The sequence below is a fragment of the Ochlerotatus camptorhynchus genome, unplaced genomic scaffold (genome assembly GCF_037179485.1).
Source record: "Ochlerotatus camptorhynchus isolate MF236.1 unplaced genomic scaffold, CSIRO-AGI_Acam_v1.1 ptg000244l, whole genome shotgun sequence".
In the NCBI taxonomy this organism is placed as follows: Eukaryota; Metazoa; Arthropoda; class Insecta; order Diptera; family Culicidae; genus Ochlerotatus; species Ochlerotatus camptorhynchus.
The window spans coordinates 1,038,553-1,062,823 of record NW_027040734.1 but is presented as its reverse complement, the minus strand read 5'-3'; the positions used below and the strand labels follow the sequence as shown (position 1 = coordinate 1,062,823).

The following is a 24,271-nucleotide window of genomic DNA, read 5'->3' as shown; positions in this document are numbered from 1 at the left end:
CATTTAGAGTAGTTTGACTGTCGAACATGACGCATATATTTTAACTCTTATAGTTTCTACGCAAATATATAATGGAACACTCTAAAATTGCTTGGATTTCAGCTTAGAACACAGTTGGCCATCTGCCCATAGGAACCGATATTTCTATCCCTGGGACAGTTACTCCTGCTCCCACGTGATTGTTTAATCTTGAACCATCTGTATAAAAAACAACTCACTGATGTTCGCTGGACTTTCCTGAAATTTACGGGTTTTCGAATTTTAACAGAAGTAAATGAAACTATCTTTAATGTATCGAAGTTACTCAAAAGTGTGGACTTTTCTGAAGTTTCAGAACTTCTTAAAAGTTCCTGGAGCTAAGTGTGGATCTCTAATAAAAAATCTGAAAGCATCTCTGAAGTTCCGGGAAAGTTTAAAAAAACTAGTGGGAGAAGACGAAAGAACCATTCGAGCGAAGGCTAATGAAGCTTCCAAGGGAAGTTGAAATAAGGTTCCGAGAGGAATCGAAAAATTCCAGGCGAAAGTCGGCAATAAATCCAGAAAATAAAAAAATATGAACTAAGCTTCAGGAAATTAGATTAGGGGAAACGCTCCTATAGTTGCGGTACGTTAGAAGCGTTAGATTCCTATATAGGAACCTAACGCTTCTAACGTACCGCAACTATAGGAGCGTTTACTCTATCTAATCTAATCTAAAACCAACACAGCCAGTTCTTGTAAGCATCCTGGAAAATTATATATATATATATATACCTACATCATTTTTCTTGTCTATTTGATATATGTTTCACATCGAAGATGCGTCACACACATCAAAACGGCCAGGCCTACTGTGCAGCATTTAAGGGGCAAGATAATTCAGGAAACATCGGGCCTGTTTAAATTGAAGATTTAAACACGATGCTTCAGAATCCAATGAATGGATGAAACGTGGACATCTCGTACCGTACGTTCCGGTTTTGGTAATTATATGATTGGTTGGTCGTTGGAAGCATCAAAGCTAGAAATGTTAAGTGATGCTTTATTTTCTTCTGACGGTTGGGACATGAGCACTAACTCTTGTCCTAGCCTTCTATGACTTATGGCTATAGCGCCATTACTCGCTTTCTGAAAAGAGAAGAGGGAAAGGAAAATGAGAAGGACAAAGGGAAAAGGATTATGTGAAATCTATGAACATAAACAATATTTTTGATTTGAAATATACAATATAGAAATGCAGAACGGTGCGGTGGTCAATACACGAGTCTCGTCACTATTATCAAGTCATAAAAGTAACAAGGACTAAAATGTGATCCTTTGATTACTGGAAAATCTTGATGCTTGGGACTAGCAATCATCCTCAATTTGTAAAAAACTGGTGATCTCAAACTAGGCAATACCAATGCCGGCCGCGCCCGAACACATGTCAAGAAAGGAATGGGTAGGAATGTGTTGACGTGACACTCGCTTTGATGGAAGCCGAGAAATCCTCTGCACTTCCACGAGGAATAACTGGGATGTTGGGTAAGAGGGTTGGGTTTTCGCGTACAAGATTATAAAACGTTTATTAACAAACTTTTAATCCACCTATTCCTTTGCAGTTAAATTGTACCCGTTCTGGCAGCAAGCCCAAAATTTTAGTGTTTCCAAAATCGAACGGTCTTATTTTTAAATTCAATTTATGATTTGGTTGACTTCGGACCACTGCGAGGCATCGCCATGACATAGACGTTACTAATAATAAATCTCTTATTAAAAGTTGTAATCACAAGGAGCAAAAACACACTATTTTCAAATTCCGTTCAATCTTGACACGTTGCCAAAATTAAACCCCGTGCCAAAAGCGAACGGTTTTGTGATTTTGTTGCTAAAATCGAACCGTGCCTAAATCAAACGACTACTGTACAAATATTTAAATTAAATAAATGGTAAGCTCTCACCAGATTCTGCAGTTGTTTGTGACCATTCAATACTGTTTACCATCATAATCATAAGCGTTAATAAGTAGGAACGAACTCACCAAATGAATCCATGAGCAATGTCAACAGAATGAAATTGCATGGCGCTACTGCTACTTTAATGGTCCACCTTTCTTGCTTGAATCAGGCAGATATCCGCCTGGTACTATTCAACAGAATTAACATGTTGCCTCTCCTTGAATACATCCTGATTCCTGGTGATTCCTTTTCTTCAGGGAGAATTTCCCGTAGTCCTGTATCTGTTATATTTTTGTAATTTTCAAATTTTGATCATCCAGATCAGGTTCAGCTAAAATGAAATATCACTAAAAGAGTCCCCAGGATCAGCCCTTGTGGTTCGCTTCTCCGTAACGTCGGGGATTCACTGGAGGAGTTTGTTTTCGGAGCTGCTGCCTTCTGAAGCTCTGAAAAAAACTTCATGATACGGGTTTTGTTGAGAGTCACGAAAAGATAGCTCCAAACTTGAATAACTTTAGAAATCACTATCAGATTGGTTTTTTATACTGTTGTAAAAATATTCCGAAATCGTTTCTCCGAAAAAATCACAGCAAAGAAAATGCACGTTAAACTTGTTCAAAGGCCGCCTTTGGAGCAACTTTAGCATTTTTTCATTTATCAGGAAAGTATGCCAAATGGAAACATCTGTTAAATAATTTTACCAAGAAAGACAAGGTACTCTCTGGGAGTTTTTTGATGAGGATAAAGAAAATGTCATCATCACCTTTAGCTTTCATATTATGAAACTTTTTAGTTATAGACCTTACTTCGTCCAAATCAGTCCCCCAGGAATCATCAAAAATATTTTCCCGAAAGACAAAATTCAGATAATCCCGAGCAACCTGATTCTCAATAGGATTAGTAAGACCCAAATTGAAATTATGGGAACTCTAGAATTGCTTAGCAAGCTTCTGAGCTTTTTCCGAATTTGTGATCAAAATTTTACCACCTTCTTTAGGATGTTATCGTACTCTAAGCACTGTTACCTAATACCATACAGATCACGATGTGTTAAAACATTTCCTTGCTGATTGTGGCGTTTATAAGTCTTAAAGATCATTCCGCTGGAACGGTGCTGATGGTGTCAAAGAGAAGCGTTATCCCCTTTTGAAATACAAGAAACTGAATTAAAAACAGAACAGTTCAAGCTTGGTTTAAAATGGTGGGATGATTGGTGTTTAAAATGCCGGCAACGGTATTATATCACAATTTTTCAATCGAATATATTAAAATATATTATTGTGAAAAGTCTATTCTAGCGGTTGGCGTTTGCTGTAGCTTTAAACATAACTCTACTCTACTGGAGAAAACTAGTAAAATGTATATGATATTCGAATAACTGATTCTATTCTATCACTGCATCTATCTGTACCGATAGGTTTTTTACGCTTTCAATCGTGATTTGCACTCGGTGGAGCACGTTTTTTTCAAATTCCTTCAGTTTCTCGCCTGTTTCGTTCCACTGCTGATAAAATGGTGCATTTTTAACTCTACACATAATTGACCATTTCGGCCAACATTTCGAATTTCATCAGAATTTAGTTACATTTTAATCGCGCGCCACGCAACTGCGTTATTTGCACCTTGAAGCCGCCCAAAAGTTTTCTTCACCTGCCGCCATGGTTGTTGGTTCACTCCTCACAAGAGATGCGCAGGGATGCAAATAAAAAAAGACCATGGCCAATTTCCCTTTGTTGTAGTCCCTCGCTTCACAGTGGTTAACTTTCGACCCTGGAGGACCGACCTACTGCTCCTCGCACCGGATCCCCTCCCCCTGCCTTTGCCTCGCTGCATAGGTATGGTCGAGGTGTGCTTTTTATAGCAATTCCAACAAATTATGCACTTGTTCTCCGGGGGGAGCATTGAATTAATTGTTCCAAAGCCGTGTCAGTTCTGCTGCTGGTCGATAAGAAAAAAGAAAAATTTGAAAAGCAAGAGGAGAAAAAACCAACGCAAGACATGGCTCTGCACAATAATTTTCCAAAGCACGCAATAAATTTAAATAAGTTTAATGCGCTGCCAATCGCAATTAAAGCTGAAACGTGTGCAGTTTTCCCTCCCCGTCATCGTCGGCGTCGTCGTCGTCGTCGTCGCATTTGTTCGTTTGCTGGTTTTTTTCGCTGCTGCTTTTGTTATGTTATTGCAACTGTTCACGAGCTTAATTTGAGCAATAACAATAACATATATACTCGAAACAAAAAAAAATGCAGTAACATCAACAACAGTGGTGGCAAGCAGCGATTAAAAGTGTTATTGAACTATTTTCAATTAGTGTGCACTTAGCTTGGTCGGTCGAGGGTTGAGCGATACAATCTTACCTTGCATTCATTCCATTTGTGTGTGTGATTTCCAACATTATTAACGATTATTAAAACAATTAATTTGGGCATGGGTGTGTATTTAGACTAAATAAAAAAAATAAGTGCCTGACGTGAATGTACACTAATTTGTAACTGTATATTTACCCTTTTTTTTCTCTTTACAGCTATACGAAATCAACGATGATCCCAAGCGGAAAGAGTTCCTCGATGATCTCTTCCTGTTTATGCAGAAACGAGGTAAGTTACTGTTCAAAATTTTCTTTTCTTTTTTTTAAGCTGTGATCTTTTTAAATTACTAACTCTCAGCACAGTGGGTTAGAAGTGAAATTTCCGCGACAAAATTCAAAACAATTGTATTCACGTTGAAAAATCTGGAAAAGCATAGACAGTAGATTGATGTCAATTTTGAAATGTTCACTCCACAGTGCCCAAACGGCTTCAAATCGGGTCCTGATTAGCCTCCCAAAATTTGAGCTATTTGGTAAGAAACTGACTTGGTACAAACCATTTGATGTTTACATGGAAATCACTATATGAAAACCAAACATTTTGTTCATTAACAGTCTCATACTGCTCTGACTTTTCTTATGGGAAATTTTATCAGCTGCAACTTTGCAGAAAATAGATTTTCAGTCAAACTTTCAATTCAAATAGTTATTAATTGTTCAAGATAATCTTGCGCCATGATCAAGCAGCTGTTTTGTGGGCAACCCTGTATTCTGCAGTGTGACGTAGTAGCCATGATTTTTGTGCTCTATTCTACGCGCGAGAAACACCTGCTGAACAGTTGTAGAATGTCTCAAATATTATTTCCAATGTAGGCGTACTAGCAGTATGTTCGAAAATTTTTCTTGTTGTACAATGTTGGTTAATTTTGATGTGTGCATGGTTGTAAACATTCCAAAATTTTACATTTTTTTATGAGCTTTAAAAAAAATTTAAGAGAAATTTTAAATTTTGACAGATTGAGACCATCGCTAAAAATCTGCTATTTATCAATTTTATCTAGATGAACGCGTCATTGGAACGGTACTAATCAGTGTTGGAAAAATACCAAAAAATCAAATCTCACCAATGTCCAAGATCACACTTGATTTTCATAGACAAAAATCAACAAGCAAATATCTGCGGTTGATTTTGCAAGCTGTGATATCGCAGCTCGGAATATCAAACTAACAAAACTCACCAAACTGTGATAAGATTGAGTGTAATGATTTTTGCTTTACATCCGAATGCAACCGAAACTTCCCTAACGGCTGGCAGCAGTCCCTTCGTGTCAGCCATCGGTGAAGAGTAAAAAGAGATAGCAAACTATACTTTCTCTTTCTAAGAAAACGAGGTGGAACGAAATCATTTTTGTGTCGAGTCCGCTCCCAGCTTGATTTTTGCACGTTGTGAATAGTCTCGCAATATCAAAGGAGCTTGTAAAATCAATATCAAGCATGATATTTTGTTCCACGCGTGATATTGAGAGCGTATGAGAGCGGAAAAATTTAATTTGATTGATGATTTTGCCAACACTGGTACTAATGGATATTTTTAGTCGCTATTGAAAGTTTAGTCGGTTGCTGAATTTACAATAAAATATATCGGGTTTATTTTTCCCAGAAAGACTTTATTTTTCCTCTGAAACTTTGTCTCAGCCGTCATTTCAATCAGAAGTGACATTTTCGTGCTACAATTTATTGAAAAATCACAGGCGGTAGGGTGGTCAGTAGACTGATGCAAAATTTGACTTTTTCGCTCCACAGTGCTTAAATGGTTTCAAATCGGGTCCTAATTAGCCTCCCAAAGTTACAACTTATTTGGTTAGAAACAGACTTCGCACAAACCATTTGAAGATAACATGTAAATTACTATGGGAAATCTCAACTTTTTATTCATTGCCTTCTAGTGTTTTTTCATATTGAGCTGTGAAATAGTTCGATAGCCATTCTTATAGAAAATTTTCTCAGCTACAACTGCTTAAGACCGTTTCTATGTGAAACGAGACAGGAAAAAGTTATTAATTATTCAAGAGCTTGGTAAACTTATGACATGATCAAGCAGCTGCTTTGTAGGCAACACTGTATTTTGCAGTGTGACATAGTAGCCATGATTTTTGTGTCCTATTCAACGCCCCAGAAACACAATTGTTGCCTGCTGAGCAGTTGATTGAGCATGATCATAAGACATCAGCGCATTGAACCATTGATAAACTTTCGATCCTTGCATTTAATCAAAAAGTGGTATTCAGCAAAGTTGTAACTGGGAAAATTTCCTACAAGTACAGTTGAAAGTTTTTGAGGCAGACCGATATGGTGAATTATTAGATAGACATGAACAAACATCTTGGTTTTACCATAGTAATTCCCATACAAACTTCAAATGGTTTGTGCCATCTTAGTTTCTCACCAAATGGGTTCAAAATTTAAGAGGTTAGTCAGGATCCGATTTCGAATCGTTTCAGTATTGTGGAGTGAAAATTTCAAATTTTGCATCACTCTAGTGGTCAGCGAACTGGAAAATAATCGGGAATTTGAAAAGAACCCGAAAATCGGGAATTTGACGGGAGAACCGGAAAAAAACTAATGGTGACGTAGGACTACGTGGTCTTATATAATAAATGTTATTTGTTAACTGCAGCAGGAACTTGTGTTTTGTGTAGGAATAGGAATTTAAGCGGGGTTCTCTCTATTTATACTCTTTAGTATGACTATGATTGCCCTGAAAAAAAAAAACCATTTGATATGAATTTTAGTTGGGACATGTTCAGAAATTTAACTCTTTTGGAGAATCCTTTGCCTTAATGCCTTTGGAAGATGATGATGACGTGTAGGCAGCTGGATCAGCAAATAGGACCGGACAATCCCATATAGCTTCGGTTCAATGATTGGGCTCTCGCAAGAGTCTCGGCCCGTCTGCTGCTGGACAGGGGTTGAACTGGTTTCTGTGACAGGTTGGAAGACCGCAGAATATCAGTGTCCACCCAGTTGAAGCTCCTCCCCTTTTTAGTTTTTCTCGTTAAACTCCTTCTCTCAACAAATTGGTAAATCTTAGCCTTTAACAGAAAGACGCTTAACACTTTTTTCGGCGTATTTATGATCCTGTTTCACGTCATGGTTCTTCTCTATGCCTGTTCCGATAAGCAGGGTGTCCATTCAATCGGGAAATCCGGGAAAAAACCGGGAATTCGGATTTGCCGGGAAAAATACGAGAAAAATCAAATATACTAATCCCGAGTAACAATTTAGGTTTTAGGTCTTGAAGGCCATAATTTGGTCTCGAAGGATCCTTTAAAACTTTTCAAAACATGCAATGTTACTTGGAATCAATCAGTTCTATATCATATACATAATTATAATCTCTTGTTTACATATCTGTTTACAACTTTGTGTATTATATCTTGGCAAAGTATCTAAAAATCCTTAAAATTACAAAAAACTATTTTCTTTTCTCTCACGCGCAATCTGTTCGCGCACGAGTGAGATGGAGATTTTTATTTTGGTGCCATTGGAAGAAAAGTGTTTGCATTATTTTGTTACAGTTTTCCGAGTAAGTAGTTCTAGTATAAAATATGAGCAAGACATATCCTGTTACAAAGCTACTCGAAGATAGAGATCCAATAAAAAAAGTTCGATCTCAGGGTTACCATATTAAAAACTTGAGAAGGAGGATATATCATTTGAGGTTTGAAGATAAAGGAGGACAATGTTTCCTTTTCTTAACATTAAAGGAGTGCAGTGAGTGAGTTTTTTTTTCAAGAGTTTTATTAACATGTGCACAATCACAAAAGTCATGATTTTCAAAGGTTCAATTGGTATTTATAACTTATCGTTGTTATCAATTCAATTAATCTTCTCGTCATACTTCTGAAAAATGCATCAACCTAGCCTTCATAATCCATTTTTGATTCTTGGAATCAGGGTGCCTTCCATTCATTTTGGATAAAAAAATATTTTATGGAATTATGGAATAATAAGATATTATAGTAATATTTTGTTTGTGTAAGCAAGAACAGGGTGTCTACTACCTGAAAAACCTGGAAAACCGGGAATTTTATTTTTTTCTGGAAAAACCTGGAATATTCAGGGAATTTTGGTTCCACTCAGGGAGTTTTCCAATTATCACTTCATTCGTAATTCAAACGAAGTTTTTCGTTCAGTTTCTCGAAACGTTTCTTAAGGGCACTGAACTTGACAAGCATCTGACAGGTAAGACAACGTGTGCGAACGAGACAAGTTCATTCAGAGAGTCTTGTCACGCTCGCTCTGCGCTGATTTGTATGTGGAGGATCAAAATCGTCGTAAAGGGAAACAGTCGAAGAAGAGAGACTGGCAAAAGGAAGCATACGAAGGATGTATTGTATAAGAATAAGCATGCCAGACAGCAGGTCTGAGAGCCCACATAGAATTTTTTTGAGCTTCAGAGAGGGTTGGAGATCTACTTCAGACAAGTCCAAGAATGTACAGTGAAATATAAAATATTCCACAGAAGTTTGGAGATCCTCAACATCAGAAAAGTTCGTAGATTTTCAGAACAAAGCTACAGAACTTTGAAAAAAAAATTGCAGGACTTCTGAAAAAATCACAAGAATCTCAGAAATGTTAATGGATCTTCAGTAAAAATTTCAGAACTTCAGGGAAGTTCGGTGATTTAAAAAAAAATATTTACACGATTTCAGGAAAATTTGTAGATCTTGAGAGAGACATTTAAAACTTCAAGGAAGCTCAAATATTTTCAGATAAATTTTGACAACTTTAGGTAATCTTCAAGGAAATTTTCAAATCTTCAGGGTAACCTGAAAGGAATTTACAAAACATAAGAGATGTTGCAGATCTACTGAGAAATTTATTGAGCCTCAAGTTTTTTTTTTGTAGATCTTGGGAATAGAGCTACGGAGCTTAAGACAACTTTACAGAACTTTAAAGATATTTGCAGGAATTTGACAGAAAGTTTCACAGTTTCACACAAATGTGAGATCTTCCGAAAAGTTCGTTAAATGTCAGAAAAGCACCTCAATTCCAAAAACAAGTACAATATTTGCAGAACTCCATGGAAGTCGGAAATAGATAGATCTAAAGAACTTCAGAGAAGTCCGTAGACCTTAAGAGAAGTCCGTAGACCTTAATAGAAGTCTGTAGAACTTTAGAAAAATTCGGAGATCTACTATGAAATTTTTTGAACTTCAGGGCAGTTCGTAGATGTTTAGAGCAGAAATACAGTACATCAGAAAACTTTACAGAATTTGAAATAAATTTTAGGAACTTCAGAAAAGTTCAGAGGGTAGATCTTAAATCTACTCAAAAATTAGCAGATGTTTAAATAAATTTCCAGAATTTTACTGCGGTTCTTGGATTTTGAGAGACATTTTCAGAACTTCAGGTATGTTCGCTGATCTTTAGAGATATTTGCACAGCTTCAGAAAAATTAGAAAAACTTCAGAATACTTCCTGAAACTTCCGGAAAGCTCAAAAATTTCTAGATAATCTTTTAATTCTTTAGAAAATTGCATAGATGTTCAGAGATATTTGCAGATATTCATTGAATCATGAAAATCTGCAGAGAAAATTACAGAACTTTCGAGAAGTTTGTAGATTATTAGAAATTTTGTGAACATCAGAGATAATTGTTGATCTTCAAGGATCTTAAATCTTCAGGGATTCAGAAACTTTGTAGTTGTTTAGGAAAATTTGCAGAACTTCTGTAGAACACACAGAACTTCAAAGAAATCTGTAGAACTACCGAGAAATTTGCAGATCGTCAGGAAAGATTGTTGATCTTTAAAGAAATTTTACCGGAGAACAGAAACAAAACTTCAGGGACGTCAGAAGGTTTGAAGACCTTGCAGAATTGAGTTGTTAACAGAATTTTTTAGAACTCAAGGAATCATGTCGCAGCTCTTGAAGGACAAGATAAGCCAGATCCCTGCCGGTGTTCCTCCTGAGCAACCATTTCCTACTCCACAAAGTCCACCTTCTCCTTCTCATTTTATTTAAAATAATAAAAGCAAATACGTCCGCCTGGTAATTCATGATGGAAGTATTTACTTTTGATTCCTGATACAGTTTTGTTTTGAAATCTAAATTGACAGTTCTGCAAGCAGTGTGAACAAGCAGTGTGAACACCAGCAAACAGGGGGGCTCGACAAAGTGTGTCGAAAGTAAATTCGAGTAGATTTTTCATTATGGCGGCGGTCAAAATCAGATCAAGAAATCAGACAGTCTAAACGGACCTTAAGAGATTTTAGACATGTGAAACCATGATTTATTCTGTCTTGATCTTCCAAACAGAGTTGGACTCAAACATAATATCAAAATGATATTTTGTTTTTGAAAGCATATTGTTATCAAATTTTGATATATCGTTTTATCGAAATAGTATAGACAGGTTTCTTACTTGTGTTTATATCCTTGAATTTAAAAAATACTACACAAATACCAAAAAAGAATGAAATATTGATTGAGGTAATGCATGCTATTTACTGTATGAATAACTAATGTGATTGCAAAAACCAAATACAATATTACACCCATGGATATAATTTCTTTTCTTTAATATTGAACAACCTATGTGCATCTGTTCTGCTGTAATATTCAATACCTTTTTTGCTGTGCCGACTTATAAGTACCAACGCCCAAGTTTGAACAATCGAAAATAACATAAATCAATAAGTAAAGGGTGTCCACGATGAAATTGCCACACACAAAATTGATTCGCAAAATTCGAGTTTTCATCCGATTGCCATCAAATTTTCAGGGATTGAGAAATAACTATTAAACTTCATTTTACCATTTTACTCGTATTTTATTTACAGTCCATACGCAAATGCCCGCACCCTGGCCTTAACCCCGGCCATAAGATTCTGCACAACCTGTGAATCAACCATTTTTTGCATGTAAACCCATACTTTCTTCAGTTCCTCGACTGTCTTCACTACCTTAGGTCGTTTAAGAAGGTGCTGCTTCATAATCGCCCAGTCTTCTCGATGGGGTGGAGCTCCGGAGTGTTGGGAGGGTTGAACATTTTCGGCACGAAATTGACCTTATTGTCCGCATACCACTTCAGCACGTCCTTGGAGTAGTGGCATGAGGCCAAATCCGGCCAGAAGATTGTTGGGACGTTGTGGGCCTTCAGGAGAGGAAGCAGCCGCTTCTGGAGGCACTCTTTTATGTACACCTGTCCGTTCATCGTGTCCTGGGTCACGAAAGGTGCACTCCGCTTCCCGCACGTGCAGATGGCTTGCCAAACCAGGAATTTCTTCGCAAATTTGGACATCTTCTGAGTGCGGACATGCTCTGGAACGCTGAACTTATCCTTGGCCGTGAAATACAGGTTGCCGGGGATCTGTTTGAAGTCGGCCTTCACATATGTTTCGTCGTCCATGATGCAGCATTCAACTTTCGTCAGCATGTTGAGGTACAACTTCCTGGCACGGGTTTTGGTGGACTTGTTCTGCTTCTCGTCGCGATTAGGGGCCTTTTGTACCTTGAACGTTCGAAGCCCAGCCTTAGCTTTGGCCTTCTGGACAAAACTTCGGCTTAGGTGCAGCTTCTTAGCCACATCCATAACGGAGGCGTTCGGATTTCGGTTGAAGGCCCCAACTACGCGGTTGTGATTTTTGGTGTTGTACGGAATACTTTTTCCTTCACTTCTGGGCTTCCGATCGGTGGTCAACCGTTCTTCGAACCGCTTAATCACTCGCGAAACCGTGGAATTCGCGATTCCCAACGTTTTAGCGATGGAACGATGCGAGAGATCCTTGTTCTCGTGATGAATGCGCAAGATTTTATCACGCACGAGCTGTTCTTTCGACTCCATTTCCGCGAGTTTTGATCACAGGACTTTAAAACTTGCAGGATGTAAATAATGCACTATGAACTAAATCCACCCAAATTTTCATTAAATTCTACCCAACGGTTAAAAAGTTAGAGCAATTTCATAGTGTGGCAATTTCATCGTGGACACCCTTTACATAAAAGGGATTCAAGATGGATAAATAGATAAAATAATAATGTGTATAATTTGTAACTATGAGATGATTGGTCAAGAGGTAAATTAAAAATTAGTTAATTAATTAATTAACGTACACAAGATTAGTTATGACATCTTAGAATACCTTGGTTAGTCTGTAAAACATAAAGATCGGAATCCATATCTCTCACCCCAAAGTCATGAGTTCAAATTTAACCGGAATATGTCACGAATAATCCAAGAGTGTTAAAGCGACTATACAAAAAAAATAGATCTGAACTCCAGGTATTTTGAAAAACCTAATAATCCAAACCAATGATATTATGGGGCTTCACGAAGGTTTACCCATTCTATCATTCCCTACCCCTAACTCAGCAAACGACAAATATAATTACGAATAATTTGATCAAATCTTATGCTCCTTAATGGTGTCATTTATGTTGTGAATATCAGTACTTTAAAAAGGATAACTTTTAAGGCAAGAAAAGGCGTCCTTAACAAGTTTAAGGAAAAGGATGTACTAATGTCCACAACAGGTACAGCCAAGCGACACTATCTATTCAGAGAGCTACCGCAACCAAATGAAGCTTGAACCGGGTACCAAGGAAATCCACAATACCCGCGACAACAGACAGTAAACGATGCCCTGTCGTATTAAGTTTTTGAATATTGTTTATAATTTGCATTGTATGTCATACGATTAATCTTTAATCGAATAATTTGATTTTTAGGCATCCCTAGAAAATAGTGTAATTTCATGTTTTTTGGTTGACCTTCGAAAATGTGTATCCCAAGAACCAAAAGCGATGCGATGCTAGTTTTCATTACTATGACGACGACTGAATTAAGGGGCTTAGAAGCAGAGAGGTGAAAGTCAATTCTCTTCATCGATTTCCTCTTCCATGGCTTCACTAACCTATTTTGCACTATTTCTGCTATGCTCTTCTATCATCCAGAACATCAAACGTATCAATGAATGTGTTTGCCGTCGAGTTATTAACGATACAGAAAGTCGATGAAGAGAATCGATCAAAATGACTTGCACCCCTGCTTCCAAGTTTGGTTACTAGATTACAACTCTGAAGAGCATTTTGCGTGGTCGTTAAAGGCGTGTGGTTCTGAATATGGCAATGAGTGTGCAAAATGTTACGCAATTGCATCCTCCCTATTCGCACACGCCCGAAGATCGGAGGTGAATGCCACTTCGACTTGTTTCGTCTAGTAACAACTCTCTGATGACAGTGTTGGGGAAGCAGCATATGCATGTACGTAAATGGTGGATTTGTTAGTTATTTCAACGCTCTTGGACAATGCTTGACATTTACCACTTTTTCAATAGTTTCTTGTTAAAAATCAACAGTCGGAAGCATTGTTATCGATGCGTAGGAATATGTCTGGTCGATTGGTGATAAAATTATTGATATTGGTCCAGGGGAAGCTTAGTTATTAACGTTCAAAATCTTTCATAATTTTGTTACATGTTCCATTTTCGGTTTTCACAAAGTGTGCCTCTATATAAAAATCACAGACGTAGTCCTACGTCAAAAAGCAATAAACCTATACATATTCCAACAAAAATTAAAATTGCATAATCAAGCAAACATTTGTTCTTCAGCTCAAAAATGGTTCATTCAGCTCTTAATTATCTTAAGCCTTTGAAATTATTTGACTTTTCGCAAAACTATCTTCAGAAATCTTTTGAAATTCTCCTTAGAAAACGAACTTTTTTAACAATTTAATTAAAAATTTCCAGCATTTTTCTTTATTTACCTCAGAACATGATTCCTTCGGCATTTTTCTCGGATCTTGCTCAAAGTTGTCTTGTGAATCTTCCTCAGTATTCCTTTGAAATTATGATCAGAAAACCATTTTTAAATTCCCCTTATTCTCCTCACAATCCGCATACTATTCTCTTCAGAATCACCTAGGAATTCTCCTTGAATTTCTCCCCACAACTTCCTTGCGATTCTTCTAAGAGTTCGTCAGCACTTAATCCTAGAATTATTTTAGTATTCTTGCCAGAGATCCGTTGAATTTTTCTTCGAGTTTTTCTCAGAACTTTGATTTTTTTTTAAATACTATAAAAAATATTCTTATTAGAACCCTGAACATTTTTCCAAGACCACACAATTTTCCAGCGACTGTATTTTTACAAATCTGGAATCTAGAAAAAATGTCAAAATCCCACATTTTGACTATTTTTCTCAGTTTCATATTGTTGGAAAAAAAATCCAATACTATTTTTTCTTCTAAATCTAACGGGTGTTCAATAAAAAATCAGAATGATTTCAGTGCCGTCCAGCGTCTCTTGTGAGAGGGCCCCTTCTCCAATATTCATTGACGTTTTTTGAAGAATAATTTAAGTTTTTGTTATTTGTTATTTATGTTATTATGTTTTTAATAAAAAATACTGAATTCGTTGAAATTTTTTTTTACTAGCTAACTGACTGAAAAAAATTCTCATTTTTTATTGAACACCCGTTAGGACAGATTTGCATAAGTCGCTAATCCCTAAAAAAATGACATGTCAAAGCATCAGATCATAAAAATTAAAATTGTAGAAAGTATGTTTTTTAATAAAAAATATTTAAATAATAGGGGAAATGGCTCTCATGTTGGCCTAATCGCTAAAAATCTGCTATTGATCAATTTTATCTAGAAGAAAGCATCATTGGGACGGTACTAATGCATATTTTTGGTTGCTATCGAAAATATAGTCGATTGCTGAATTTATGTTTGGGCCCAAATTAGGGACACTTAGGCTGACATTACATACATCTCCCCTATTTGAGAATATAATTTTTGATATACACGTTTTAAACCCTTATTTTGTTTTTTTTTTTACTCAAGAAGATTTGAATTTTTACCGAATTATTATTTACTACAACTTTGTCTCAGATGCCATTTCAATCGAAGTGACGTTTTCGAGTTATGATTTATTGAAAAATATCACTTTTTTGAAAGATTCAAAGCGGTTGAATTTTTGTTAAACTGTCCATAACAAACAATTCATTAGTTGATGGGTCGATAGGTAGGGTCCAGGTGTGGGAGCTGCCTCCCTGGCGTCGGTAGCATTGGTGCTCAGCACGGAAAACAAGGTCGACGGAAAACAAATCAAAGGAAATAAAAAAACAAACAATTGTGCAAAGTGTCATGCAAATCGAAGAAGGTCGCGTCTGATCGATTCGTCATTTGACGTGGAACTTTATATACATCATGTTTAACGAAAATTTGCACAACTTTTTCGAACTGTGTGTGTGTGAGCAATCTCTTGCATATAGTACAAGCGGATCGTGTGTAAACGATGATGATGATGAACGATTCGCACTTTCGTGTGCATTAAGACAAAACCCCTAGTTTCCAAGAAAGGTACGCGTGCGCCCATCGCACTGAAACACTGGAGCTGCCCACCCAAAGCGCAAACGTACTGGGACGACCTCATGAAGCCGCATGAAAAATGGCCAATAAATAAATTGGTTGAAGTCTTGTTAAATTGTTGCTGTTATCACTTCCGTCCCCCCGTTTTGTGGCACGGTACGGGGTCTGCTCCTACGGAGACTTCCAAGTTTATAAATATTATAATCGAATTACTCTTCGTCTGATGATGGTCGAGTGAGTGGAGAGAAAGGGGTCCGGGCCCGGAATTCAAAGCTCGAAACGATTTCGTGATCGCAGCTAATCGATCCCGAAGGCGTGAAAGCGCACCCTTTTTAGTGAAAATAACACTTCAATTTATCAATTTACGACCTGTCGACGGTGTGTGCGAGCCCGAGCATGGCAGGGCGCAACTACAGGAAGAACAACCATGCAAAACAGGATCGAATGCAAAACGGAAAAAAAAGAAGCGATATCCGACTGAATTAACGATCAATATTAAAAAGGTGTTAAGGCGATAGCAGATTTATTGCTAATTGAAATCAAATTTATAATTCCCCCATCGCGGTCCCGAAGCGAAGCGGTTGGTGGTGGTGCTGATATCATCGCGACCGTGGGACGGATGCAAGGTTACCAGGAAGGATTAGCTTGGTCGGTTGTTCTTCTTGAGTTACCTGATATAAATTGTTGAAATCGGTTTGTGATTGAAATAAATTGGAAATCAGATTTTGAACAGCGACACCTGGTTGTCAAGTTGGTTTTTGATTGCATGCAACATTTGATGCAAGCTAAATTCAAACGATATGAATCATGTCATCAAATCCAAATCTTAATAGCCCAATAAACTATGTCAAAAACCGAACTACAATGCAAAAACTACCTCTATCGATGAAATTTTCTGCCGATATATGTTTTTAATCCTCGTCTATCCTCTTTCTGTCTCGCTACCCCTGGAACACGAAGACAATGACGTGCGTCCGGCAATGTGCTGCTGCATTCTTGTTTTACACTGCACTTCATTTAAGCCTCTGCCGACCCGATGTCGTTCCAGGAAGCCCTAATAAATAATTAGAAGTTGTATAGATGAAGAAATTCAAAGCGAATGGGCTTGGAAAAACAAAAAAAAAAAAATAAAACCGAACGAAGGTCTTCACCTTGAGCTTCCTTCTTATCGTGCGTTGCATTTGCATGATGTGTCGAGCTAAGCCCGGCAAAGAATCGGCATCCCGAATTTAGAAGAGACAGGTACGCACTTTCGTTGACCTGGTACTTCTTGCGGCAGTCGATTGGAGTGGTGTTTTCCATAAATTTATTTTATTGTTTCATTACATTGTAGCAGATAATTTACCTGCACACACTTACACATCGCTACAGCAGCGGATGGGTGTTGATGAGTAAGGGATTTCCGGGTGGCAGTTGAGATTAGCCATAAACTGCTGATTAGATGAATGTAGGACGAACTACTGCGAAGGGGAAGATTTACGACCTGATAAATTCTAAATCTATCATGAGGATTGCGAGCGGAGCATGGTGTGCTAGCAGATAACATTCTGCTCCAATTGGTTAGTTTTGAGCTACAATTGCTTTGTAATTGAAACTGTCTGCAGAAGGTTAAGATTGGTGATCTATTTTGTTAGCTTTAATGCTGATATCAACCTGTTTTACCTCTGGTAAAACAGAGCTCTACGGGAAGTTTTCTAGTTGCACTAAAAAACTGCATAAATCGACCATTCGGTTTTGTTTGGAATCCAACTTTTTTCATGATGAGGTGACATATTTTTACGTTTAAATTTTCTCCGAAATATATAGAAAAAACTGAACATATATATTTTTTGGATTTTTCGAAACGATACTTGAAGGCAAGAACATGTGTTTGTGTGGTGAGATATGTTGCGAATATGGTGAAAAAAATCCACTGTCTGCAGGTTGGAATCGTACCGACACCTCCCAGTACGCTAGACTTGCTACTGCTCTCGTCAATCTTACAAAGCAGTTATGTGATCGGTCCAACTCCCCTACGCTGTACCAAAACATCATCTTTTGTTCGTATGAAACCTCAGACCAGTCAAATCGAAACATTGAAATCACTTTTTCGAATGATAGCTCCTCTCCAAAACAGTAAATACGGAATCCTCTCTGTAGAATGATTGTCACCCCATATTGAAATGCATATGCAAGTAGAGTTCCAATCATCTTTGTGGATTTCGTGGTCGTGCGGCGTCACCCGTCGTTCAGGCGTATTGTGAGTGCCACGAAGTGATGGTTCGATTGCCGCTCCAGCCGGTGTAACTTTTCGCAACCTGAAATTTCCCTACTGGTGTGGTGTGTTTTCTTTTGTCTAGTGTTAAGTATGCTGTCTGTGCACCCTCTGGTTCAAGACGGTATCAATTGTCTTTTAAAAACTCTGATTTTGTGAAGAATGGAAATAGTTAGAACTCGGAAGAGAAATCATAGAAAATTCTTAAGATGAAACTTAAGGAGTATGCTGATACGAATCGTGAGAATAATATCATTGGAATTCTGTTCAATGTTTGTATGGAGATTCATTTTTATTAAATTTTAAGAAATTGAAACGGAATTATGCGAAAAGAACATCTGGCAATTTCTTGGAGATTTTCAAGGCCATTTTGGCAAAATACTTGAGTGCTTAGGAAAGATTAAAGAGGACTGTGTCAATACTTTTATTAACTTTTGGATGATTTAATTTATTTAAACATGTTGTTCATAAACATTCTGTTACTTTGAATAAATTGCAGATGATCATACTGACCAATTTTTACGGGAGATTGACACATCACTTTGATTTCAATTGCATTTTGTTAAAAACAGGATTTTTTGGAGCATTCCAGATTTTTCCAGATTTCATATTTAAACTTTTCCAGTTTTTTTTTTGAAAATTACCTGGCAACGCTGGCTATGTATATATCAAACACCTTTTGAAACTGTGCATTGCGCTGGCCGTGATGCAGTTTCATTTTTGACAGTTTCAAGTTTTAGAACTGTCGGACGTAGGACTACGTCTTTAATTTATATACTGGGGGTCACATTAAATAAACAAATCAAAATTCAGACAAGTAACGAAAAATCCCAAACACGGACGCAACGATAGAGGGCAAATCGAACAAACAACACATTGCGCATGCTCACATGAGCGAGCTCAATGTTCGGTTGATTGCTTACCATTTCACCAATGAAAGGAAGGGAGGAGAAAAGCAGCGATAATAAAAACGCTTGCCAAATCGTTTTCTTCGTCATCAGGCTCCGTAACACAATTCGTAGGCAGTTCCAGCGTTCTGGGCTGCCCCATTTCAAGACCAATGTCAATAGGCTAACCCAAATTATCCAGGCCAGAAATAACGATGTTGCCAACAAGATTCGCTCTCTCCCAGATTGTGCAAAACCATTTTGGAAGATGACCAAAATTTTGAAAAACAAGTCGAGACCGATCCCTCCGCTTTCCTCTGTTGACCAGAACTCGGGCCCATCCCTACTCATAACCCCAGTTGAAAAGACCAATGCTCTTGGCCAACATTTTGTGATTTCACATAATCTTGGCCAAACCATGGTGAGCCCCCATGGGCCTGCCGTACTGGAGGCAATGTCTAGAGTCGCTGACACCCCCGTAGTAGTGCATGATGATAGTAGAATATCGGCTGATAAGGTTGGAATCACTAAAATCATGAAGGCCAATGGTATGGATGGTGTAGTCAACCTCGAGTTGAAAAACTTGAGTATTGACTTCTTCAACCATCTTACCGTTATCTTCAACAAATGTTTGGAGCTTGGCTACTTCCCTGCATGCTGGAAGTTAGCCAAAGTGATTCCAATACGCAAGCCAGGCAAAGATCCTACCAGTGCCAAAAGCTATCAGCCTCTTGTCCTCCATCTCGAAGCTTTTCGAAAAGTTGATTCTCAGTCGTCTGCTGGTGTTTTCAAATGATAATAACATCTTTCTCAAAGAGCAATTCGGGTTTAGGCCACTCTACCATCCACCAACTCGCACGGGTGACTAACATCATCAAGCGGAACAAGTCCATTTCCAATACATCTGCCATGGCATTGTTGGACGTCGAGAAGGCGTTCGACAATGTCTGGCATGATGGACTAGCTGCATCGATACTCGTGAGGATCATCAAAAACTACCTGTCGTGCAGATCATTCCAGGTCTACTTGAACAATGTCCCCTCTGATACGTTCAACGTTGATGCAGGGGTCCCTCAGGGTAGCCTGCTTGGGCCTATCCTATTCAACATTTTCACGTCAGACGTTCCTCCCCTGCTGGGTGGTGGTATCCTGTCAATGTTCGCAGATGACACCTCCATCGTCTATAAGGGTCGAGTGATCCGTGCTCTGGCGAGTAAACTACAATCAGGCCTGGATGTTCTGTCCAACTATTTCAAGAGCTGGAAGATTTGTATCAATGCAGCTAAAACACAAACCATTCTGTTTCCACACTCGAATTCTCCTCGGCTTGTTCCGCCTGCTAACGTCAAGATCCATCTTGATAGCACTCCCATTGAATGGTCGAGTGAAGTAGTCTACCTTGGTCTCACGCTCGATAGCAAATTGCTATTCCGATCCCATGTAAACAACACATCCACCAAGGGTAACATCTTGATCAGGTCGCTCTACCCTCTGATAAACAGGAAGTCCACTCTGTCCTTCAAAAACAAGATCATTCTGCCGGTTATTGAGTATGGTATGCCAATCTGGGAGAGTTGTGCTAAGTGCCACCACCTAAAGCTTCAGAGGATCCAAAACAAGATCCTCCGAATGATCCTTAACAGTCCACCGCGAACTCGTAATTCTGAGATTCACCACCTGGCCGGTCTTCCAACACTCGAGGAGCGAAAGACGTCCACGCTGGAAAGGTTCAGAGTCGCCTGTCTGCGATCAAACCACCAGATCATTCGTGATTTGGCAACCTAGTTCAAGTAGTTTGGTAGGTTTCTGTGCTCAAGTAGGTAGGTTATCAAATTTTTAAACTCAAACGGAAACAAGCCCTTAAAAGGGTATCCTGTAAATAAGCGCTAAACGCAATCATCACATTAGAATAACCAATTACAGGGTGTCCATCCAATCGGGAAATCCGGGAAAAAACCGGGAATTCGGATTTTCCGGCAAAAAAACCGGGAAAAATGCGGGAAAACCCAAATCGCACCGGGAAAATCATATTTATAATAACAATTTTGATTTAAAATATCATAGTCTTGTAGGCCATAATATGGTCTTGAAAAATCAAAAAAAAAAACTTGCAATCTTATATGGAATCAATCAATTTGTACATGATCATAATTATATTATTTTGTTTCAAAAATCCTTAAAATTACAAAAACTATATTCCTTTCTTTCACTCGCAATCTGTTCGTGCATGGGGCGAAAGGTGATTTTGAAGTTTTTCCTACCAAGAAAGTCTGTAAACTAAATTTTTATATTTTATTTTGGTGTCATTGGAAGAAAAATGTTTGAATTCTTATGCTACAGTTTTCCGACTGAAGTGGTTCTAAAGCCTGAGTGAGACATATCTTGTTACGAAGCTACTTGAAGATAGAGAAGTAGATTCATGCCAATAAAAGAATGCCTGATATTAAACTCCCGATCATGATTGGCATGCAAATGTTCGACACCGGACACAATCAACAAAATTATAAAATCATGAAATGATCGGTTCAGAGATAAAAAAAAATAAAGGGTTGTGTCCTAGACACGACCGCAGTATGACGTAGAACCAGCTTCTCTATCTATTTTGCACCATATATGCATTTAGGTTAACATCCGACGTCCCTCCTTTTTTACATATTTTGCACAAAAAATACATCCGAAGTCCCTCCTTTTTTACATATTCTGCAAAATACATACTTTCTAAGCCCCGCAACTGACAGGATTTCCCGCCGTTTTTTATGATTGGGGCGGGGCAGAAAGTTTCTTTTGTGCAGAATATGTAAAAAAGGATGGACTTTGGATGTTAATCTAATTGCATATATAGAGGTACCAGATATGTTTTACAGTCAGTTGTGATAATTTACCAACAGAATATCTGTCTCCTCTTAAGAAATTGTTTCGAAAATTTTGGCTTTTGTTTTTAACTTATAGTTTACTGTGTGATCCACCTTCATCCGCTGACTTAGTCCTGCTTGCTGCAGGACCAAGTGCCATGCCGTCCGAAGCGGTAATGAGCAGAGGCACGACAGCAGCGCTGTTTTATATCTTTTCAGGTTCAAGCAGAATGATGTGCAACGAATTGGTATTCGTTTATGATGACTGGGTTTGGGGAAAACGTTTAGTTCATGAAAACAGTGATCAAATTAGCATTTGTGCATTTCTCAAAAGTTTTTGATTAAAAATTGGAAAAGTATTTATTTCAGCAGATTCTTTAAGTAATATCCTATCGATTGGCATATTTGGATTTTAATTTCATCTATAAGTTACAAGCGTTCAAAACCTAACACTACTTCACCACACAAATTTTTTGATTTGCACCCCGGTATAGTCGAAAAAAAAACGTACTTCTACCTCAAAATAATGTCTGCATTTGTACTCAACAGTTTATTCAGGACATCGTAGAATACCTTGGTTAGTCTGTAAAACATAAAGATCTGGATCCATACGCCAAGGTTGAAGTACAGTCAACTTTCGCTCTTTGGGCTAAACCTGTAGCCCACTTAGTGAAAGATTTTAGTTAGTTGGGCTGAGCTGTCAAGCTGAAAATTGGTTGAGGGATACACCGATTGTTTATTATCATCTCAATCTTTTAGTAAGTATCCAAATTGTTCATTCATGAGCCCCTCGAAAAAGAAATAGTACTGTCAAAAATGACGTTTGACTTCGAAGCCAAATTTCTCTGCAAGCTGGTGCTGTATAGCGAACTCCACACGTATCAATATATTGACGTGGAGGGGAATTATTGATAATAATATTGATGATGTGAATACAGAAATATTGTCAATACCGATGTATTGACGTCAATATAAAATGTATTGACAATAAAAGCAATCGTGTAGGGTCCACTTATGGCTAATTTGACAGCTCCTCCATATCCTCTATGATTAAGCTTGGTATATGTCGCGCAGCGTTGCGGAAAGTAGATAGATTTTTTTTTTGATAACCCTATAGGAAAGCATGATTCACGCAAATTGTGCTCGTCAATTCGAAAACAACTAAATATTTTTTTAATTGTCCATTGCGGTGAGAATGGGTTTGAAAGCATTAAATTTACTGCCACCTTGCCGCATTTACTGTTACATGGTTGGAGCTTAAATATGTTATTGATCACCAGCGCTGCTGATGTTTTCGGCAGTTTCAAGAACTGGATCGTATTGCAGGGGGTTGGGTGGGCTACAGCCCAACTAATGGGAGTCCAACGAGCGAAATTTGACTGTACTTAATTATCTTAGAGATAAATCGTCCAGCTCAAGCCTAAGGGAAACCATCATTATCCTGAGTTCAAATCTAAACGGGATAAGTCACGAATGACCCAAGAGTGTAAAAGTGGCTATAATATAAAAAAAAAGTTCTGAACTCCAGGCATTTTAGAAAACCAAACCAATGATATTATGATAGAATGGGCAATTTCTATCATTAAGTCCAATCATCGTGTACCTTGTTGAGTCTGCAGAACTTTAAGAACAGATATCCGGGATGATTTGGTTAATCCAACAAAGTTTTTTTTAAACAAAATTGATAAATTTAAATGATGTTAGAACTCAAAGTGCCTAAAGTGCTCAAAATGCTTAACCTGTAAAATATCTCCAATACAATTTGGAGAATGATAAATATTTTGGTAACACATCTTTGTATCCCACAAAATGTTGTTTGGGTTATAGAACTTCAAGATATAAACTCCAGGAAGGTTTTAGGAGCTTTAATACTGCGTTTCTCCTGCTCAGGTCTCTTGTATTGATATATGCTTTTTTCAACATAACAAAACCACATTTAGGATCATTTTTTGCAGGAGACTCTTTGATTTTATACGAATTCATGATTCCATGAGATGTTGGAGATCTAGATTATTAACATATTAATGAAAATCTCATCTCATATATATTTTTGTACAAAATAGACGTATTGTAGAGCAAATAACCGGGAAAAAGCTGGAAATTGAAAAATTGGATTTGAATGGACACCCAGTTTATCAACTAGAACAAAGTTGAAGATCTCAAGGCTAACCAATTGAAATGTTAAACCAAATGTTGAGGGGGTTAGGTTTTTGATAAGTCTTTAGTGGGAATGACACTGATGAAGACTGCACATTGTAGTCGAAATACGTATCTGTCATGGATACCAAATTTTTTTAAGTGGAATTAAATGGAAGATAACCCTTTTTTGCTGTTTTATGTTATGTTTTTTCCGTCCACTAGCTTTTTTTAAACTCAGCATTGAGAACGGCCTAGGGGTTCATAAGTGCTCTCATTGTGACTCAAATTTGTATGCAATTTAAAACTTCAAAGCTGGCTTCACTGGGACTTTTAATACTATAGAATGTAGATATCTGAATCAGTGTTCGGAAAATCATTCTCAAATCTCATTCATTGAGCCTCGCTGCGAGAATAAACTCGCGTGCGGGTGCGGCAAACCAAATTCACGTTTGAGATTCTCATGCATATTCACGCACTCACACTCACAACGCCGAAAAATCATTCCAGCTTTAAATTCATAAAAACCACTCAA

At 37.8% G+C, this 24,271-nt stretch overlaps 1 protein-coding gene across 3 annotated transcripts in view; it reads left to right on the top strand.

The window, feature by feature from the left end:
* LOC135704619 (protein dead ringer-like) overlaps positions 1-24,271 on the top strand; it is a 421,444-nt gene that overhangs the window by 291,383 nt on the left and 105,790 nt on the right. For all 3 annotated transcript variants that reach the window (XM_065226086.1, XM_065226085.1, XM_065226084.1), the window contains exon 5: positions 4,441-4,513. In XM_065226086.1, the coding sequence (XP_065082158.1) occupies positions 4,441-4,513 (73 nt within the window). The remainder of the gene's footprint in view (positions 1-4,440; positions 4,514-24,271) is intronic.